General features: G+C 44.1%; 1 protein-coding gene across 2 annotated transcripts; it reads right to left on the bottom strand.

Annotated features, from left to right (window-relative positions):
- Window positions 1-231: 231 nt before the first annotated feature.
- On the bottom strand, window positions 232-19151 carry EFCAB14 (EF-hand calcium binding domain 14). 2 transcript variants are annotated; one of them, XM_075424545.1, is made up of 11 exons: window positions 18888-19151; window positions 17932-18080; window positions 14488-14633; window positions 12501-12599; window positions 8066-8176; window positions 7119-7199; window positions 6080-6271; window positions 5324-5404; window positions 4037-4148; window positions 3054-3185; window positions 232-2185 (listed from the first exon to the last, which is right to left on the bottom strand). In XM_075424545.1, the coding sequence occupies exons 1-11, from the start codon at window positions 19067-19069 to the stop codon at window positions 2010-2012; spliced, it is 1461 nt and encodes a 486-aa protein (XP_075280660.1). In that variant the 5' UTR covers window positions 19070-19151; the 3' UTR covers window positions 232-2009. The 2 variants fall into 2 exon arrangements, with proteins under 2 accessions (XP_075280660.1, XP_075280661.1); XM_075424546.1 differs by lacking the exon at window positions 3054-3185.
- Between the last annotated feature and the right edge of the window lie 458 nt (window positions 19152-19609).

Below are 19609 nucleotides of genomic sequence, written 5' to 3'. Positions count from 1 at the left end.
CCCTCTACCATCCGCAGCGTGAATAAAACACGGGGGGAAGCTGCCGACCCCCCGCGCCGGGCTCTCGGGGCTCGCAGACCGAACAAACCGCTAACAGAGTGACATGGCCATACAAGAACCCCTCAGACTTTAAGGTGAGTTACATTCCATATACATCAAACTTCCAAAAATATTTTGCAAACTCTGGCATATGGCTATGATACAGTATGTACAAATGAAATACCAGAATGGTTACATTTTATTGCTAGGTGTGGTTTTTTTATTATTATTTGGTTAAGGAATTATACAGTAGTATAAAAGGGTGTGAGAAGCAGCAAGAAGCAAGTGTTGGCTTCTTGTCCTCTCAAAAGCCAAGGTTGGTTGGTTGGTTTTGTTTTTAAATACTATATTTTCAAATGTCACATCAAAAGCATTTCCGTATTGGGTCACATCTGCATTACCCAGCCAGGACAGAAGAGCGACAGTGACAGAAGCCTCAGCAATGGGTAACAGGGTTCCATTTTCCACATTCCTTCACTGACTCGTACTCCAGAATACAGTTATTCATAAAACATCCACTCTAAAGTCAAAAGTCAGCAATTACGAACCAGCGTCCACATAAACTGCTGTTTCAGCGAGGTGGCCAACTTCAATTCACTGCTGGCGCAAAAAACTCCGAACAAGATCAGCGATGTCTGTGAGCAGAACCACCCAGCTCGGCCCTGATCCACCCTGCAGGAGAATCCCTTCTCCCGAAGCCCTGTCCCGTGTTCCGGAAGGTTACAAACATGCTCTGTGTTTAGATCCACTGGCATAAACAAACCCTTCGGTTCCTCTACAGTCAGGAAACCTCACTTACAAAGTGTGCGTCGCTGGAGAACGCTGATGCGGCTGCATGCTCCTGTCCTGCTTTTCACATCATTCTGCCAGGGAGAACACAAAAGGTAAAGGTACCAAGAAGTGACCCCGCTCACATGAGCCAGGAAACAGCCCACAGCCTGCTCCGGGCCTTGCCCACCCACCCACGCTCCTGCTGACCAGGAGCTTTGCTCGGGGCACTTCAGAGCAACCTCAGCAATAGGGGTGGGAGAGACTGGCAGCAGCAGCAACCCTGCTCGAGAGATCTCCAGTGCCTGGCCAGAGAGACTGTCAGCACACCGCTGGTCACACCCCAGGCACAGACTATTCCCATGCTACTCAGCAGACTACGCTGCAGACTTTTACCTCTTAAAGCATCTGTTCAAGTTCTTTTTCTAAAAAATAGATAGGCTCATCTCACAGAATAATCGGGACACAAAACAGCAAAAGCTAAAAGAATGCTGAAGTGAAAACCCAAGCACTTGGTTGGCAACTGCTCCTGTAGGCTCATGATATAAAAACACTTTCGACTCTTCCCTCTAAAAATAAATCCTGCTACAGATGGGCATGATTTACCACTCCTGCTTTCCTCTGAGCCCAAGCTCATTCATGGATATACTTAGTCAAAATTGGAAATTTAGCTGAAGCCCTTAACCACTCCTTTTAGGCTCAGCCTCTCACCATAAACAGCTTACTACCAACACAGCCCCTGACACAAACTTCTCCTTAAATATGCATAATTTACTCGATCTCAAATATTTACAAGCAGAAGCAGCCCATCTTTACAAGACAGCTCTCTTTCTGCTCTACATAAAGTGCAGCTCTCTAATTTAAGGCAAATTTCAGTGATATATAAAACCATAGTTTTATTTTAGTATCTACACATTTTAAATTAAAAAGAACAACTCCCTTGAAAAGGAAAGAACGAGAGGAAAATGTTTCCAAGTTTGGGAATCTTCTGGATTTAGCACAGTCCCAATATTATGTCCTACTGACATAAAAATTTGTTAATTTCTTTTCAATAAATGCAAACAAAGAGGTGGCAATGTGTACAGCAATCTAGCTCCAAAGATCAGTAAAACACTGGGAAAGTGCAGGCGTAGTTTTTCATATCCCATAGTTTCCTTTAGCTACAGTAGCATCCGTCAATGTCACATTTCTAAATATATATCCTATACACCTAAAGCCGATCTCAGTTCTTGTAATGAGTATTTCTCATCTCCGTCTGTGTCAAATTTCTTAAAGCTCTGTGACTCTTGGGCCGTAGAGCCAAGCAGCTTTTGAAGATCTTCATATGATAGTTCTCCATCAGCATCTTCAGTTACTTTTTCCATCAAATTCTGAAGATCTGAAAAGAGAGAAGGATTTAAAAGTAGCTCCTTTAAGTACACAAGAATATCCTATAAGCTGCTCTTCCAGTTTCAGTGCACTATGTCTTACTACCCACTAATTAAATAAAGCAGACCCAAGTATGTAGCTCGCCTTCTACACTGTTGCAAGCTGTCAGTAACAGTTCAGGAGAAAAAAGCAGGAACATTTCTGCATTAAATTACATTAAATCTGAAAAAAAAAAAAAAAAAAAAAAGTCCCTATTTCTGGCCACGACTAAATAGTCCATTCTGCAACCACTAACTGCATACAGATGAAGTTATCCTCCACAAAAGCAAGCTCTGAATGACTGTTGCTATACCAACAGCACAGACGATATAAAGGGAAAAGTGTCTATTCATTTCCTGATGCAAAGCACTGCCCTTTCAGTAGCTGAAGAGACTGAACAGCAAGATCCAGAAACCATTCATTTGACCAGGCAGCATTCTCTTAAAAAAAATAAAAATAAAGAACAGAAAAAAAGCCCAGAACATAACACACTCACACCTACTTCATTTTCCTTCAGCATCCTAATTCTGCCCTTGACTTCTCTCAATCTCTGGGGCACTTGGTACAATACTTTGGCACTCAAAACAATTACAATTCACTTATAATGCACACTCCTCTTTAAATCCCAGTTGCTTTTCTTTTACACGCTAGTCTTTTCTTTTAGGTTTTTTTTAATTACTTTTTTTTTTTTTTGAAGTTTGTAGTTCTCAAGTTTTTAAAATTGACCTCACTTCTGCCAGAATGCACACACACACTGCTGTAATTCCAGTTATACTTATCGCCTCCTGAACACTTACATGAAATATTCAGAAAAAAAGGTCAGCCTGAAAAGGACATACCTTTGATGCTGTAAATTCCTGGTAAGGACAGATGTCTCAGCTGTCCGTTACCCTCTGTGTTGTCATCAGCTGACCTTGAAGCCAGCCTTGAAAGGTCTGTGGGCTTTGCTGTAGTACTCAGACTACTTTCAACTGTTACAAAACAATTTCTATCAGTTTTACTAGTTCCACAGAATTACAGTTAGCAGAAACAAACAAAAAAATCCAGTAAAACTTTTTTTTTTTTTGCATTACAGATGCTATATGGGATAAGAATGCTGCAAAATCGTTTCAGAATACAGCAGCGTTGTCCCCTCTTACCAATAACCAGAAGAGCAGAAGGAAGGAAATTTTTTTTGACAGTTATAGAGCTTTACTGTTCCATGGTGCACTAGGAGATTGTGTATGTGTAAACCCCAAAGAATGACTTTGAAGGGCTTTCTACTTCCCAGTCTGAACGTGCTGAACAAGCTTTGTTAGGCAAATGACATCTGCCCACCTGGGCTGTTTTCACCTTGTCAGTGCAGGTATCCACCTTCCCCAACAGCAACGTCTGAACTTCCAAGCTGCTGCTTAGCAAATTAACAACCACCACACTTCTACCATAATGAAGCATTTCAAGTCTTACTTTCAGCACTACCTGAATATACACAGCAACAATGCAGAGCTGAGACAAGTCAGCAGAGACGCAGACCTTTCCTCTATGGTACACTGAAAAGCTAAGAGAGATGTTACTGGGTATAAATGTCTACAAGTTCATCACTGTATGCCTTCCAGCTACTGATGCACGTGAATCCTGCTATACACACGGAAAGTCACCTTCAAACTTTTGCACTCACATAGAGTTTTCTGTTTTAGAGCCGTCAGTTTCCTACCACTTTAACTGAAATAATCTTCACCAAAAAACTTCAGGAACAATCTAAATTATCCACCTTCATTAGTTGTTCTTTGAATGACACACTGAACTTTCAGGTTTATAGATTACTATTACAAGACATTCTTACCATTCTTTGATGTCTCAATGGGTCTGTCACTTTCTGACTTGCCTGTGAGAGTGCTCATCAGCTGAAGCTTTTCTCTTAGTTTTGATACCTGAGAATCCCTAGTTCCTGTCTCCTGCATATGGAGAAAAAAAATCTTCTTAAAAACCACCCCTTCAGTAGATGAAGATCAGAAAAAGTAGTAATTTAGAGTATATAAGTACTTTTGAGCGACTTGGAGGTCGCCAGGCTGATCAAGTTTAAAATTATAAACAAGATTTTTAAAATAATTAAAAAAAAAAGTCTGTGGAAAGATGCAAGGAATAAACTCACATGGTCTGGAAGTAAACAATAAAATCAGTACCTCAACCTGAAAAGTAGGCAACTATTTTGCAGACAGAGATTTCAAAAGAATCTGACATTTAATTTCCATATTTCTTACATAAATGAGCAAGACTCTGAAAAATCGTAATATAAAACACTCAAACACACTTGGAGCGAACATTTATACATTAACTGAATTGCATGATTGTTTCAAATGTTTGTGTGCAGTATTGACCACCTTAGTGCAGGAGTCACTACATCTCTGTCAAAGTAAAGCCCTGCATTTTTTAATCTGGAGCTTTTTTGCTCTTTTTTGCAAGTAGGTTCCAGATGACAGGTTGAGTTCACACCAATCCAAGCCTAGAATGGACAGCGTAGCCAGTTCACTGTCCTGCCTTCTTTCCAGAAGATAGAAACTAACCTCAGCAGCCTACGAGCTGGCCATTCAGTTAGTCTGTTAAAGTCGCTCTCAGCCAGTCATCAGATCATTACCAAGAGGTGGCTTTCATCAATTCCCAGACTGCACGAGCACAAAGTTTCTCTAAGTCAACCCTAGAAAGTTTTTAAACCTCGATAAATGCCATAAACCCATTTGCAGCGTGACCCCACAGCAGTTGGGCTACCTTTGCTGAGAGCAGGGCAACGGGAACTCAAATGAGCCGGCTGCCAGACTCCCCTGTTCAGACCACAGTCTGAACATCCCAAGATTCTTTCAGCTGCACGGGAGGATATTACAGCGGCTGCTACGTTATCCCACATGTAGTCAGAATGGCATGACTTTAAATTATTACAACTTTTCTTGGATCTTAATTGACTTCCTGTCCCCAAAATGGGATGGATAAACTGTCCTAATCTGGAACTTAAAAGAAACTGGATCAGATTAGCCTGCTTGCAGATCTTTCCTCAATTAAGTCTCATTTAAAACATGATTATAAAGACAATGACATGCTCTACTAATCCAGTGTAATTTGTGCTTCCTTACTTTACCTTCAATTCTTTACTTGAATGAGTTTCATTATCTAGTTGATCTTCATTTTCCACTTTTAGAGAGGTAGTTGCATCATTCCCCTACAGGAAAAATGGAGGAGAGACAAGTTTATTCATGTGCTTATTATTTTCTACAATGGAGTTTCTTTCCTTCAAGTCTGGCAGGCACAAGCAGGAAAAAAAAAGGATAAATACATGCTAGAATAAACATGAAGACAGTGGATTGTGTAATTTACCACAGCAACATCAGCATGTTCCTTATTGCTAAGCATACAGAATACATTCGTAGAGGCTGGCCCCAGCATGGAATACAGAAAGCACCATAAGGATTTATGAATGTATTTAGTATTGATTTTTTTTAAAGCATTTAAGCACTGCTGAACAATCCAGAGGCCCATCTAGTTCCTCAGTGATCTTAACAGACCCCTTACATGCCAGAGTGCCTTCCTAAAACATGGTTAAAGAGGTTTATGAATCCTGTTCCGTTAAGCAGTCGCCCAAGTCTCAAATGTCACAGTGTTTTAGACATTTTTCTGTAGATTCTGCAGGGAAGAAGTGACTGCTTCAGAGATACTCTTAACATTGGTTGTTTGTTCAGAAATATAGAACAAATTCCAGTCTTTTCAAATGAAATCGTAAGTCTCAAGTTTCATTCCAACATTTTCTTCAGTTAGGTTTGAAAAGCTGTATCTGTAGCACATAGGAAGTATTGCACCCGCTAGCCTGAATAGATACCCTTAGTCCTCAAATACTTACCACACTGGTAGACAAATTGTCTCTTTTGTCCAGATTATTCACAGCAAGGGGAGAGTTTTCTAACAGCATAACCCTCCGGCTAAGGTTACCAAGGGATGAATCTACATTTAGAAGCTTGTTGTCATTCAACTTTTGGTACGTCACTACAGTATTATTTAGCTCCTCCAAAGCTGCATGCAGCAGCTGGCTTTCCTGAAATATAAAACCAGCACACGTCAGTTTACTCAGCCTCTGCAGTGCTCTTGCTATTAACAACATGGTGACTGACCCAGTGTAACTGGGCAGACTTCAGACTGGCTCTCCACAAACACTGCTGAAAACATCCAGCCGGAAGCTTCCGGAAAGTTACTCCAGCTTTCAAAGTTCGAAACTGAGGTTTACCTCAGGGCTAACCTCTTTGCTGCTAAGGTAATCACTTCAGCTGTGCCAGCAAACACACAAAGCCTGTTCGTATCATTGTCCAGGGCAAGCTTAATAACCACACCAACTATCTTTCCCAAGAAAGCACGTAATAGGCATATTTATACCCAAGATTCATTTTTGAGAAAGATATCGACTCTATTAAATGTAAAAAAATGCAGCCATTCCATTCCAACCCATTCAGCTAAACATCCACACACTATCCTTTTTTGTTGTAGTTCTTGCTGCTGAAGCCCTGCTTTCCACACCGAGGGTGACTCAATATATGCCACTCCCAAATTCGCTCATACTGGCAAGTACCTGCCATAAAATCCATTCGATAAAAGGCCTTTAACTCATTTCCATGAGCAAAGTACACCTATAATTTGTTTGATAGTTGTTTCAGTCTTTTTACTCCTTACCCAGTTAGAACGCAAAAAATACACTCTCAGACTAGGACACTTTCCTGTTTGTGCATAAACAGGACAAACTACAGCAAAATTCTCTTATGTTTTGTTTTGAAGGATGCTATCTGTATTGTCTTGATAAAAACCATACTTTCTGTACACTACAATACTGCAAAACAAAAAAGTGTCAGTGATGTTTGTACTGATATTCCATACACAAGGGAGAAAAATACCTGTTTGCAGTTTTCTGTCTGATTTCTCTCAGTCCTTGGCACAACAGTGGAGGGAAGTGAAGGTATCTGTTTTAATTCCTTCTAAGGAAAGAAGTAGAAAATTATGTTACCAAATGCCTGTAAAAAAAATACTAAGCTTTTAATAACTGGCAGGCTGTAGCTAAGGATGTTTTGCTACAATTATAGTCACTCATGTCGGTTGTGCATGCAGTATTTTAACCAGGCTAATACAGAGTTTTCTCATTCAAACACACAGGGTCCAAATTTATTTTAATTAACCCCCCAAAATAGCTCTTCTCCCTTTAATGAAGTATTACGATACCCATTTCACTGCTACCATGCACAATGTTGTATCTGCAACGTTTTTATAGCACCCACTGTCTGAATCAAGTCTTACAATGTGTCTGCTTTAGATGTTATCTGCAAGTATTCTTATTAAAGTAATACTGTATTGCAATTTAACTGACAAACTTTATTTACTGACTCAGTTAACCCCAACTGAGAGGTCAGTATAAATGCAGTGAGTAGTTTCTGGTAAAGATGGTCAGCAACTTTATCCTTATGCGTGTCCTCAATTCAGCCAGCAAACTGTATCTCAATGCTTCCACCATCCCCAGTTGCTAAGACACTGCAGAGAGTTACCATAAGCAGCACCCTGCATCACACAGAAGCAGATCCCCAAGGCTCCACATCTGTCTGGTAGGAAGCAAAAATCTGCAGGATGGGACGCACCGAAGCAACCAACAATTCTGGCTACAGGAAAGTACATACTTCATAGAGGAGATGCCACACAGGGATAAGGAGACTAGCAGTGTACCAACCAACACCTACTACAACTTCAAAAGTATTTCAAAGGCATCAGGCAAAACTCCACACAGTTCCAAAACTTGCTTCATATTAGGCAGGTAACTGTTAAAGCACAGTGTTAAATCAGAACATTTCCTTACCACATCATTCTGGAGTATTTCTGTGGATCTCCTGTATTCTTCAATAGCTGTCTGTATATTTTCAACATCATGAGAAACACTGGTAAGAGTGCTACCTATGTTCGCTACGGTCTGGAATAAAGAAGATAACAGAAATCTCAGCCTTCCTCAAACTCCACTGTCCCTAAGTTTCAATCTGCTAAACACAATTTTTTGCTAGTAAAACAGCTGACAGAATGCCACAAAAATACGCAGATGAATTTGAAGTATTCGGAACTTTCTTTGCAGACAAAACTGCAAATTATACCCATTGCATTTCTAGGCCAATAAACGAAGACACACTCTACACCATGAGAGCTTAAGCTAGATAACCAACATTACAGGTTTGCTACTCCCACTGCAAAACAAATGTTCAGGCATTAATTAAAAAAAACCCAATAAACTATGAGATGAAGACATCTTACCTCCACCCTGCATGGAGTATTTGTATTGAATACAAGGATGCTGGCATCACCCATTAACCCTGCCTTGTCTCTCAGGGCTACCCATCAGACACATGATACACCTCAAAACTAGTCTGCCAAAGGTTGTAGATTAGACTTTCAAGCAAGTATTGCCTTTTTTAAAAACGAAAGAATAGCTCTGAAGCATCAGCAAAGCCCCCATGAATTCTGCAGGTACAGTCAGCATGCTGCGACAGCCACCTCTGCTTCCAACTACCCCACTGTCACCTTTCCCTTGCCTTCACCCACGTGAACTCCATGAACTCCCCCCAACCCACAGCTCTAACTTCAGAAAGCCACTATTCTGTAAAGCTGCACGCACCCGTGTTTTCGCAGCTGACAGCACAGCACCTATCAGAGTCAGACGGTCGGCTAGGACATCCACGGACACCAGGGGAAGTTACAGTATCGGGACATAGAGCATGCCCCTACGGTTCTCATCCCATTTTTAATACTTTCCTCACAGTCATTCAGACAAACAGAACCAAGCTAAAAATCCCCTTTTCCTATGACCCTTTATGCTCACATGCTCTGACAGCACTGAAATGACCCTCTAGCTACCCAGACTATATTTAAACAATATCCACACGAAACTTCCTCCAGCTCTCCATTTTGTACGTCTGAACACCGGTTCAGTAAGCAACCCCTCCGCCCTGGGGGAATCTCAGGACACCTTTAGCACCGTTCATCAGTCCAAACAAAAGCCCCTGTCCAAGAGGAACTCCCTCAGTAATCCTTCAGGACTCTTCACACTAGCAGGCAGCTCCCCATTTTCAGGAACAGTACCTACATAGAAAAAGCCTTCAGAAAACCAAAATCCTATTCTAAGAAGAACAGCCTTTTCATAGAATCCTTTAGGTTGGAAAGGACCTTTAAGATCATCGAGTCCAACCATCAACCTAACACTGCCAAGTCCACCACTAAAACAGGTCCCTAAACACCGTATCTAAACATCTTCTAAATACTTCTAGGGATGGGGACTCCACCACCTTCCTGGGCAGCCTGTTCCAATGCCTTACCACTCTTTCAGTATAGAAATTTTTCCCAATATCCAATCTAAACCTCCTCCCCTGACGCAACTTGAGCCATTTCTCCTTGTCCTATTGCTAGTTAATTGGGAGAAGAGATCAACACCCACATCACTACAACCTCCTTTCAGGTAGTTGTTGGGAGTAATAAGGTCTCCCCTCAGCCTCCTCCAGACTAAATAGCCTCCATTCCCTCAGCAGCTCCTCGTAAGACTTGTTCTCCAGACCCTTCACCAGCCTTGTTGCCCTTCTCTGGACACACTCCAGCACCTTAATGTCCTTCTGGTAGTGAGCAGCCCAAAACTGAACACACAGCACTTGAGGTGCAGCCTCACCAGTGCCGAATACAGGGGCACGATCACCTCCCTGCTCCTGCTGGCCACACCATTCCTTGTACAAGCCAGGATGCCGTTGGCCTTCTTGGCCACCTGGGCACACTGCTGGCTCATGTTCAGCTGGCTGTCAACCAACACCCCAAGATCTTTTCCACCCAACAGCTTTCCAGCCATTCATCCCCAAGCCTGCAGCATTGCATGGGGTTGTTGTGACCTGAGTGTAGGACCCGGCACTTGGCCTTGCTGAACCTCACACAGCTGGCCTCAGCCCATCAATTCAGCCTGTCCAGATCCCTCTGCAGAGCCTTCCTTACCCTCCAGCAGATGAACACTTCCGCCCAATTTGGTGTAATCTGCAAACTTACTGAGGGGGCACTCAATACCCTCATCCAGAACATTGATAAAGATACTAAACAAGACTGGCCCCAGTACTGAGCCCTGGGGAGCACCACTCGTGACCGAATGCCAGCTGGATTTAACTCCATTCATGACAACTCTTTGGGTCCAGCCATCCAGCCAGCTTTTTACCCAGCAAAGCATATATCTGTCCAAGCCACAAGCAGCCAGTCTCTCCAGGAGAGTGCTGTGGGAAACAGTCTGCTAAAGTCTAGGAAGACAACATCCACAGCCTTTCCCTCATCCACTGAGTCACCTTGCCATAGAAGAGATCAGGCTGGTCACGCAGGACCCGCCTTTCATAAACCCATTCTGGCTGGGCCTGATCACCCGGTTGCCCTGTGCGTGCTGTGTGATGGCACTCAGGATGATCTTGCTCCATAACCCTACCTGGCACCGAGGTCAGGCTGACAAGCCTGTAGCTCCCTAGATCCTCCTTCCGGCCCTCCTTGTAGATGGGCACTGCATTAGATAACCTCCAGCCAACTGGGACCTCCCCGGTTAGCCAGGACTGCTGAGAGATGACTTCTTCCAAGAAAGGAAGGTAATTCCAAAGACAACAGGATGCAATGGACAGCTGAGCAGGAGATTTTTCACCGGGGCTATCAAAAGCCAGGCTACCCACCTGCACCCACTGAAGCTCTCCTGTGTGACAGGAGATAGTGCAGCATGCACACAGGGATCAAAAAGAAGTCTGGGTCTTGAAACCTATTGCTTTTTGTTAACACGACACTTATAAAGCATTGAAACTATTTAAACCTCTTGATAGTTTTTCCACACTCAACACCTCGTAGTATACCTCCTGGAAGGACTCCAGCTCTGGTTTTATTATAACAATCTTCCAAAACATAAATGCAAGCAAGATGGCATGAAGAGAGCAGTGGAAACAGATGCCGCATCTAACACCTTACTTAGACTCAACAGCAGAGACTGGAAAGAACTCAAAAGTTCTCAAGATCTTTAATTTTCATGAAGCGTGACCAAGGATGGACTTATTTCAACATGAAAAAGCCTTGCAGTTCAACAGATCGCTTCAAGCTGAAACCTGCTGGCCCTCACACTTTGTCCTGACACTGCTGAAGGCAGCAAGATGATACCAAGGTTTTTCTACATTCTGTAAATAAGCCAGGTGCAGGATCCAGACTCTAGGTACTGCCTTAAGACTGACTTCTGATATGACACAAAGAAAATCCAGCATGCTCATAACAGCAAATTAGAGCTTTGTACTCCTCCCAGAAAAAGAAATCCTAGCAGCCTGATCAGCCAAACCACACTAATTGCTTTGCATGACTGGCTTGTTGATTATACATTAATGTTTTAGGGATAGGAAATCAGAAGTGAAAACCCATAAAAGCCACAAGACTGGACTGACATTTGGTGTTAGCGCAATATAAATGTTTATTGCTAAATAAACACAAGTGCCATGGAAGAGCCAGGGAAGCTTCAACAAGCCATTCTTTTTACTAAAATAAATGGGACAGTTCTTTGGTAAACAATGCTCAGCTAAGGCACGTGGTGAGACACTGTATTAACAGAACTCACTTTAGAATTAGGCTTGTGCCACCCACTGGGGCCCATCTTTCAAGGGATGGTCAGAAAACCATCCAATTCATGTTTTCATTCAAACCATACAATTCATGTTTTGCTGTGCATGTACCAAACACCAAGCTCCCACACTAACCTTCCACGCCCACCGCTCCCAAGTTAGACCTCCACCTGCCTCAAGACTCTAAATGCAAAGCCAGATGTAGAACCATGCTTAAGATAAGGAAGTTTTCCAGAAAGCAGTCCATTTTCTTCTCCAATTAAAAAGGCTAAACAAACCACCTATTTGCAAGCAGAGTTGTAAAACTGCAGGCAGACTTCTTGCAAGTGTCTTCAACGACATTAAGATCAGCAACCTCAAGGAAAGCAACCAGAAGGATCGGCTCCAAGATAAAGAAGTGACAACATAAAAACAAACAAATGCATCTCCAGAAAGGGACAAACAGGGCCTTCAAACTTTTTATCTGCCATACGTTATCACAGGACCATACAACACCAAGTATATGAAAGCCCAATTTAAAAACAAGGGAAGCAAATATTCCTCACATGCAATTCAGGTAACTCCTGTTGTCACTGCTGTCCCCAAGAGCCCAGCTGCCGCTTAGCAGCACAGAACGTGTTTAGCAATAGCCACATGTACACTACTTGCCTTCTGCAGTTTCTCTACTGTGAGAGGAAGAGAAATCAGATCAGAAGCAGACTTAATGTTGGTTTTGAGATGATTTACTGCTGAGGTCAATAGGGAGATCTAAAAACAAAGAGGAATATTTACAATTAGTGAACAAAATCCTGATTCTGACCTTCCCCAGTACTAATGACTTAATCTGTAATAGTAAAACACAAGGCAATACAAAAATATATACATACACACACAAAACACCCCTGCCTCTACGCTGTAAATCCTGCCTAGGCTACATTAAAAGTATTCTGCCTCTTGCAACAGAAGTAAGATTTTTTTTTTCGTCAAACGAATGAAAGCCATAGAAGCCCCTTCTTTTTAATAACGTACCCTCTGCCCATTTTACAAGAATCCCCTTAGAGAGAGGCTGTTGCCCAAGAGAGATTTTTAAAATTGTGCAAGAAGCCTTTACATGGAGGAAAATGTCATCTACTTCTGCATTTAGCAATCAAACCTGCCTGGCAAAACCCAGCGAAGCCATGCAGCTCCCCTAGCTGAGCGGCAGGCAAAGGAGTTGCATGTATCACTCAAATCTTCTGTTACAGCACTGGAGCAGCGACAACCTAGGTACAGCGGGTTAGCTCGATTTCTGTCAACTGTGTGACCTAGAAGGGAAGTTATTCAATGGGTCTTCACGATTATTTATTCATTCTAACTGAGACGCTCTCAAATAAATTAAAAACCACCACATGCTGGTCATTAATTCTAACACTATCACTTTCAGATCAATTGGTAGCCATCAGCAGTCAAAACGAAGAAAAATAAGCTCTTCTTAGATTTGACAACACAATAATAGAGTGGATAAAACCCACTTTCTGGTCAAAAAAAAATTGTTTTGCAAGCTGAGGAAATGGACAAGATCCTAATTTTACACTAGGCCAACGGTGATCAGCTGGCGTGCAGAGTTTCTGCAGGTTCTACAGAATATTGGCTGAAATAATTCCTAGCAGTGCATCCTAACAACTTACGGAAAACAAACCACACCAGTAACTAAATTTTGATCCCCAGAATAGCTGACTCAGACTGTAACCAGACCCTGAAGTAACTTGAGGGCTCACAAGAACCATATGCAAGTATCTTTAACACCCAGGTACAGACGACAGCGGTTTAAAAGTCCAATGAAGCACTGAAATATCTGTGGATAATGCACACTGCCAAATAAAGCAAGTGAAATTTTCAAACATATTTCTGTGCCCCATTAAGCACGTAGCCACTGCACGGGACTGAAGAAAACCCAATCTGAGCAGGCACCTCACTACTCTTAAAAATCAAACTGAAAGCACCAGTGTCAGGGAGGTTCCACACACACACAGACCTCTCAATACCACTGACTGAGCAGCTCTGAACTTCTACCCTCCGAGGTAAGAATTTCAATAAGAGCCTCGCTGGGCGCTTTCTTTGAAGCATGAGTTCATACAGCAGCTGAGGAAACAGCTTTCTGTTAAGTGGCTTAGCTCTAGCTGCGTAAACAGAGCGAAGATTTACACTGGCTCAGATTCCGAGTGGGTATTAGCAGATTTTAGATTCACGAGACACCAGTACTTCATTTGTAGCAACATGAACTTGCACTGATTCAGGTAACTTTTTTCCACGCTCATGAAACATTTACAAACACTCTCAGAAATCTGAAGTATCAAATCTCTCATTATGAGCATAACAATTATTCAGCAGGAAAATTAAGAACTGCACAGTTCTCAGTTTTTTTCAAGTTCTGCCTGAAGTCTTTCCACCAGTCGTGTAATTTCTCCTCTTTGCAATTGGTCTCCAGTCCAACTGGATGCTCAAACTTTTACTGCTTGTTTAACAATGAGGCTTATACCCCATTTTAACTTTAAAGATAAAAGTTTAGCATGTGATCACAGAAGTCCTTAGACTGCACTTCAAATTAATTTCTGTAAAAATAAATTTGAATAGGCTATTTTATTACTTTTCAAAAGCAAGCGCTGATCCTTCTCACCTGTTTATTGATCTCTGTGATATTTAACCAAATTTTATTTAGCCCGAGTTCTCCAGTCTCTATTTGTTCTAGCTGCTTTTGCTTCTGCACCAAATCTTCATTCAGTTTAGGAATTTCTTGGAATGATGTCTTTTGATTAGATTCCACTAAAAAAATGAAAAAATAATTAAAATTTGTTTTAAAAAATTCCAAAAAGTCCAGGTAAACAACGCTGAAAGGTAAAAAACAAATTACAAGCAGCAACATCTACAGCAGAGAAAGGCGGCAGTAAGAGTTTCTACATATGGGTTTATTGCCAGTTCAGAATTAAGTGTTTGTGCAGAATGACAGATCTTTTTTGTTTTAAGAGTACTAATGTCTGCAGAGAGAACCCAGAGAGACCGCACTAAGTTTAACACTTTGCAATAGTACTGTCATTCTGGCAAGCCTCAGCAGGTTTTCATTGAGTGCAGATATTTAGCATTACTTTCACAGGAGAACATGAAATAGTAATGGGACCGTGAATAAGAACTGCCAACAGTACCAGGGCAAAGGAGGTGCGTGAAATGAACCTCCGTGCCCTTTCCAGGCGTGCAAAGGGGCTGCTGATGATGAAGTGAATTCCCAGGAGATTAACATGACGACAGTTGTTCCATGTGACAGAAAGACAACTGAAAAAATGTGTAAGCTTACACGCTACCATCTGTTGGTAAACAAACGAGTAAACAAGGTCCTTAGAAATAAAGTCAGTTATTACTGCAATTAATACTATAGGAAGAGCGAAACACACCGCTCAAACCAATTCAAGTGAGCCTCAGAAATGCAGCTCTCCCAGGTCTGCAGTGACTAAGCTGTTCAGCTTCAAGCGCTATTAGGCAATCCGAAATCCCTAGGTCTGGGAAACAAATAAGCAAAGGTTTTGAGATGGAGATGACAGAGTTCTCCGAAACCTGCACCTCCACCCCGTAACGCAGCACTGGAATGCTCCACAACAAACCACCATCGTTCAGACCAGTCTGCAAGAGCAGTAGGACCTACATGGTACTTGGTGTCAGCTCCCAGGACAGATTTCCTTCATGCCCGTGCAGTGGATGCCCAAATACACCCAGCTGGAAAGCTGTGCATCTTCCAAAACCCACTGCACTTTACTCTGTACCTAGAAATTACTTTAAGGACTTGCTTCAAGAAATCTGCATTGATCACCCAAGATCCAAACAACACTTCCAGTTAAGTAAGACCTTCAAAGGGGTATTTTAGCAGAAACAGATGGAGAGCTAATTGTGCGTTTGACACAAGCAGTTCACCCTGAACCTGATGTTTCACAGGCTCTTGTAGTCAAATTATCTTCTGTTTCACCACACTCACTGCACACAGCGAGACTCCACTTAAGAGTCCTTTGCAGTGCTAGAAAAGTAAGTACTACATGCATTCTTGGCATCATTACTAACAACCGAAGGGAAACACTGCAATAACTTTCCCCTACCCCAAACACACCAGATGCACAGATGATGGATTTTTAAAAAGCACTCATATCGTACTTAGTTTGGTCAAAGGAGGGCAGAACATTAACAAATACTGCCTCAGCAATCTGGTCTTATAGGGAAAAAAATTGAATGAAGATTCAAAGCAGGAAGATTGTCTTTCCAAACCTGCTGTAGGACAGATGGATCCCATGCCTTTGTTTCTCCATCCACCCACCCGCCTCACCAAAGCACAATGCTACTATTTGGAACCAGATTATTCTTGCTGCCTGTTTTGTCATTGTTTTTAATGCTGTGCCTCATTATGAGACTCCCGTCCAGCTTCTAGGCATGCTGTTACAGTGGCAAGGAAATCTGAGACTATCACTAGACCAACTCTTAAATGCACGGCTTTTCTGTCAGAGCCGTTAAGGAGAAAACAAGCACATCTGTAATGGCCAGACAGTAAGCTCAGGGAAAACAACCGCTTTAACAAAGAGGTCTGTGTAGGACAGAAACGTTGAAACTTGACTACCCCAAAGCCAACAAGTGTTGTCATAGTGCAAAACTTTTCTTACTGCCAGTAGATACTTAGAGCAGACCAGCCCGTGAAGAAAGGCAGTCAGCTTACCCAGAACACACAAACAGCTGCTGCAGAGCTGTTCGGTATGCTCACAGCCACAAAGCAGCGGCTGTAACTGAAGCAATCTGCCTTAACTGGTGGACGCCAGTTACTGCTAACTTTCAGCGTTCAGTATCAGTTAATATAAAAGTACATCTATCAGCAATGCTTTCCCTCACTCCCAGCCAGCCAGCAGGTTCCACCTTGGCAGACACCTCCCCGCCTCACAGCAAAGTTACACATCCAAACAGGAAGCCCTAAATACCAACAGCAAAGACTTTCTACACACATTTCCTCAAAACCTTTTCTACCACAAGCAAACCAAGTCCTCCAGCCCTAGCAGCCTCCTATTTTTTGAACTGATTTCACCAGCCTTATTTTTAAGGTCACCTTCATGTCCTGGGCACAAAAATTCTACAACAAAGACCAAAGCTATGGGACAAAACACACAGTCAACAGTGGTGCTCCTCAACCAAAACCTAACTACCTAGCTTTCCTGAAGCAGCTAGAGACCACCTGAATGCTTAAGCTTCACTCTCTTCCACTCCATTCACACAGCTCCTCAGCTTATCCTTGCCTTTTTCAATATATAGCATTTTAAAGACTACTAAAATAAGGCACCAAAACATATCCCAGGTCCAGAGGTGAGGTACAGAGAACAGAGTGCCTACGCTACATGCAAATCTCGCCATTTGTTATACCTCAGCACTACAGAAGTTATAATACTGAAATCTTACGTGGACAGGGAAAACCCGAGACCTATAAGCAAAATACTTCACATTAACGCCATACTTCAAAGGATTAAACGTGATCTAACTCCACACCGTACGCAACATGACATAAAAGTGGAACAAGAGGAGGTTAATGCAAGCAAGATAAACATTCAGAGGACATGAAGAAAAAACATAATAGTGAAGCAATATTCAAACTGCAGTAACACCACAGCAAGCATTAAGAGGTTTTTAAAAGAGCTCAAGAAAGGAACATTGTTTTTCATTACTTATTTTTTTTAAGGGATGCATCAAAATCCGCTAGACTGCTTTTACAGGGCTGATCAGAACAACTTCTTTTCAAACAGGGGCTTCCTTTGGAAGAGAGCACTCCCAAGACCAAAGTCAGGAATTTTAGAAGTGTACGTACAAGTAACTACAGGCCCACGCAGTCCAGTGTCCCGGCCCCTCACCAGATATAGAGCAGGCAAGATTATATAACATTTGCCTTAGATTCACCCAGCCTCCGAGTGCTTGTGGCTCAGAGGACTCCTCAGTTCAAGGGCAGTTTGTCTACTCAGTACTTTCAGACTTTGAATAAGCAGGTAGGCAACTAAAGCTCTTCACGCTGCCCAAAGCAAATGCGAAACAGTGCAGCTACATTTACACTTACTAGTTCGAAACTTCTCCTTTATTGCATCCAGATCCTCCTTTAGAGCCACCTGCATCCAGACTAAGCCAACGCACGCTACCACACAAGCGGCAAGAATGACAAACGCACATAGCGGGTAACAGAATTTGCAGCATCGCAGATAGTCGCCCCTGGGTAATACAAAAACAACAGTTTGTAAGTATTCAACAGTACTTATAAAAGTTTTATTCTAAATGCTGTTCTATCAAAGTAAGGGACAGCACTGGAACAGGAGACACGTTTTGGCTGACAAGATCTTTTCCAAGACTAAACAAGGCTAGACAGTGAGATCAGGGCTATCGCTCTCTGTTCAGTTTATCCTCAGGAGGCACTGCTAGCATATTTAAGAGCAGATGACAGGTTTCCTTCACTAAAATTTCCTGCTCTTCCTACATAAACTTATGTCAGGCACATCTGCTCGATAGCTTGGAGAGCAGACTTCAAGAAAGCGCATCGCCATAACGTTATGACAAGTACCTTGATTATCCTAAACTGCAAACACCTAAGTTTCTCTGCAATATGCCTACTTTTAGTTATTCTTAGAGGCCCATTAATAACGCTGTTCCTTAACTGAAAAGTTTAACTGCTGGCAGAAGCCCGCTGCGTCCACAGCAAAACCAGCCCGGGGTCAGCTCGCAGACACGGGGCAGCTCACGACACGGGGGTAACCGTGCTCAGCACCGCCAGCAGCTGACCCCGAGCTGCTCCCAGGGCTTCTTCGGCATAAACCAGAGAAGCCAAGGAGAAAACAGCCAGAGGACGGCTCAGGCCGGCCGGGCGACCCGCCGGGCCAGACGCGCTCAGCCAGCCCCGCCTGGGACCCAGCAGCGCCCGCAGCCGGACGCCGAACGGCGCAGGGCAAGGCCGCCGCCTCCAGCTCCGACCCGGAGCAGAGTCCCGAGCCGGGCCGGGGGCCGAGCGGCAGCCCTGAGACTCACTTCCCGCAGCGGCCCCGCGTCCCCGCCGCCGCGAACTCGTCCTCCTCGGAGCTGGACTCGGAGTCGGAGGCGGGCGGCTCGGTGCGCAGCAGTCGGTGGCCCGAGCCCTTCTTGGCGGGCTTCTTCCTGCGGCCGTCGGCGGCCAGGCCGATGAGGGCGTTCAGCTCCTTCCGCTTCTTCATCCTCTTGTGGGGCGTCGGTGGCGGCGCGGCCGGCGGCTGGCTGCCGCCTCCTCCCTCCTCCTCCTCCTCCTCCTCCGCCGCCGCCAGCGCGCCCCGGCTCGCCAGCCTGCGGCCCGGCCGCGGCTACGGGCGCTCCGCGGGGCCGCGGCCGCTGCTCGCCCGCCGGCCCCGCGGCGGCACGCCCGACCCCGCCACCGCCCGCCCCATGGCAGCTCCCGGCGCCGCCGCCCGCCCGCCCGCGCCCTCCACCTGCCAGCAAGCCGCACTCCCATTGGGCAGCGCCCGACCGCCGCGCTCGGGGCTTAAAGGCCCAGACCTGGGAAACACGCCGGGGATCCGCGGGTTCGAATCCCGCCCTCGGCGGGTGGGACGGGCCGTGGAGGAGGCGACTGGAAGCGGCCGAGCGGAGGGGCACGGCCCGGCCGGTGCTTCCCTCCGCGGTGACCCACCCTTCGCCGGGCTCCGCGGGGGCCCTTGCTCCCGGGGATAACCACAGCAGGGACGCGGCTTTGCCTGGCAGCTGCCTGCCCCCTGCCTGCC

Source organism: Opisthocomus hoazin, chromosome 6 (genome assembly GCF_030867145.1).
Source record: "Opisthocomus hoazin isolate bOpiHoa1 chromosome 6, bOpiHoa1.hap1, whole genome shotgun sequence".
NCBI lineage: Eukaryota > Metazoa > Chordata > Aves > Opisthocomiformes > Opisthocomidae > Opisthocomus > Opisthocomus hoazin.
This window is presented reverse-complemented; position numbering and strand designations above follow the sequence as displayed.

Bases quoted from the DNA above. Each gene is read 5' to 3' on its own strand.
- EFCAB14 (XM_075424545.1), bottom strand. From the start codon at position 19,069: ATGAAGAAGCGGAAGGAGCTGAACGCCCTCATCGGCCTGGCCGCCGAC. The intron at 6,272-7,118 runs GTATTTTTCTCC...TTTATATTTCAG, and splicing joins AGACAGAAAACTGCAAACAG to GAAAGCCAGCTGCTGCATGC. The intron at 2,186-3,053 runs GTATGTCCTTTT...CTCTCTTTTCAG, and splicing joins AGGAATTTACAGCATCAAAG to ATCTTCAGAATTTGATGGAA.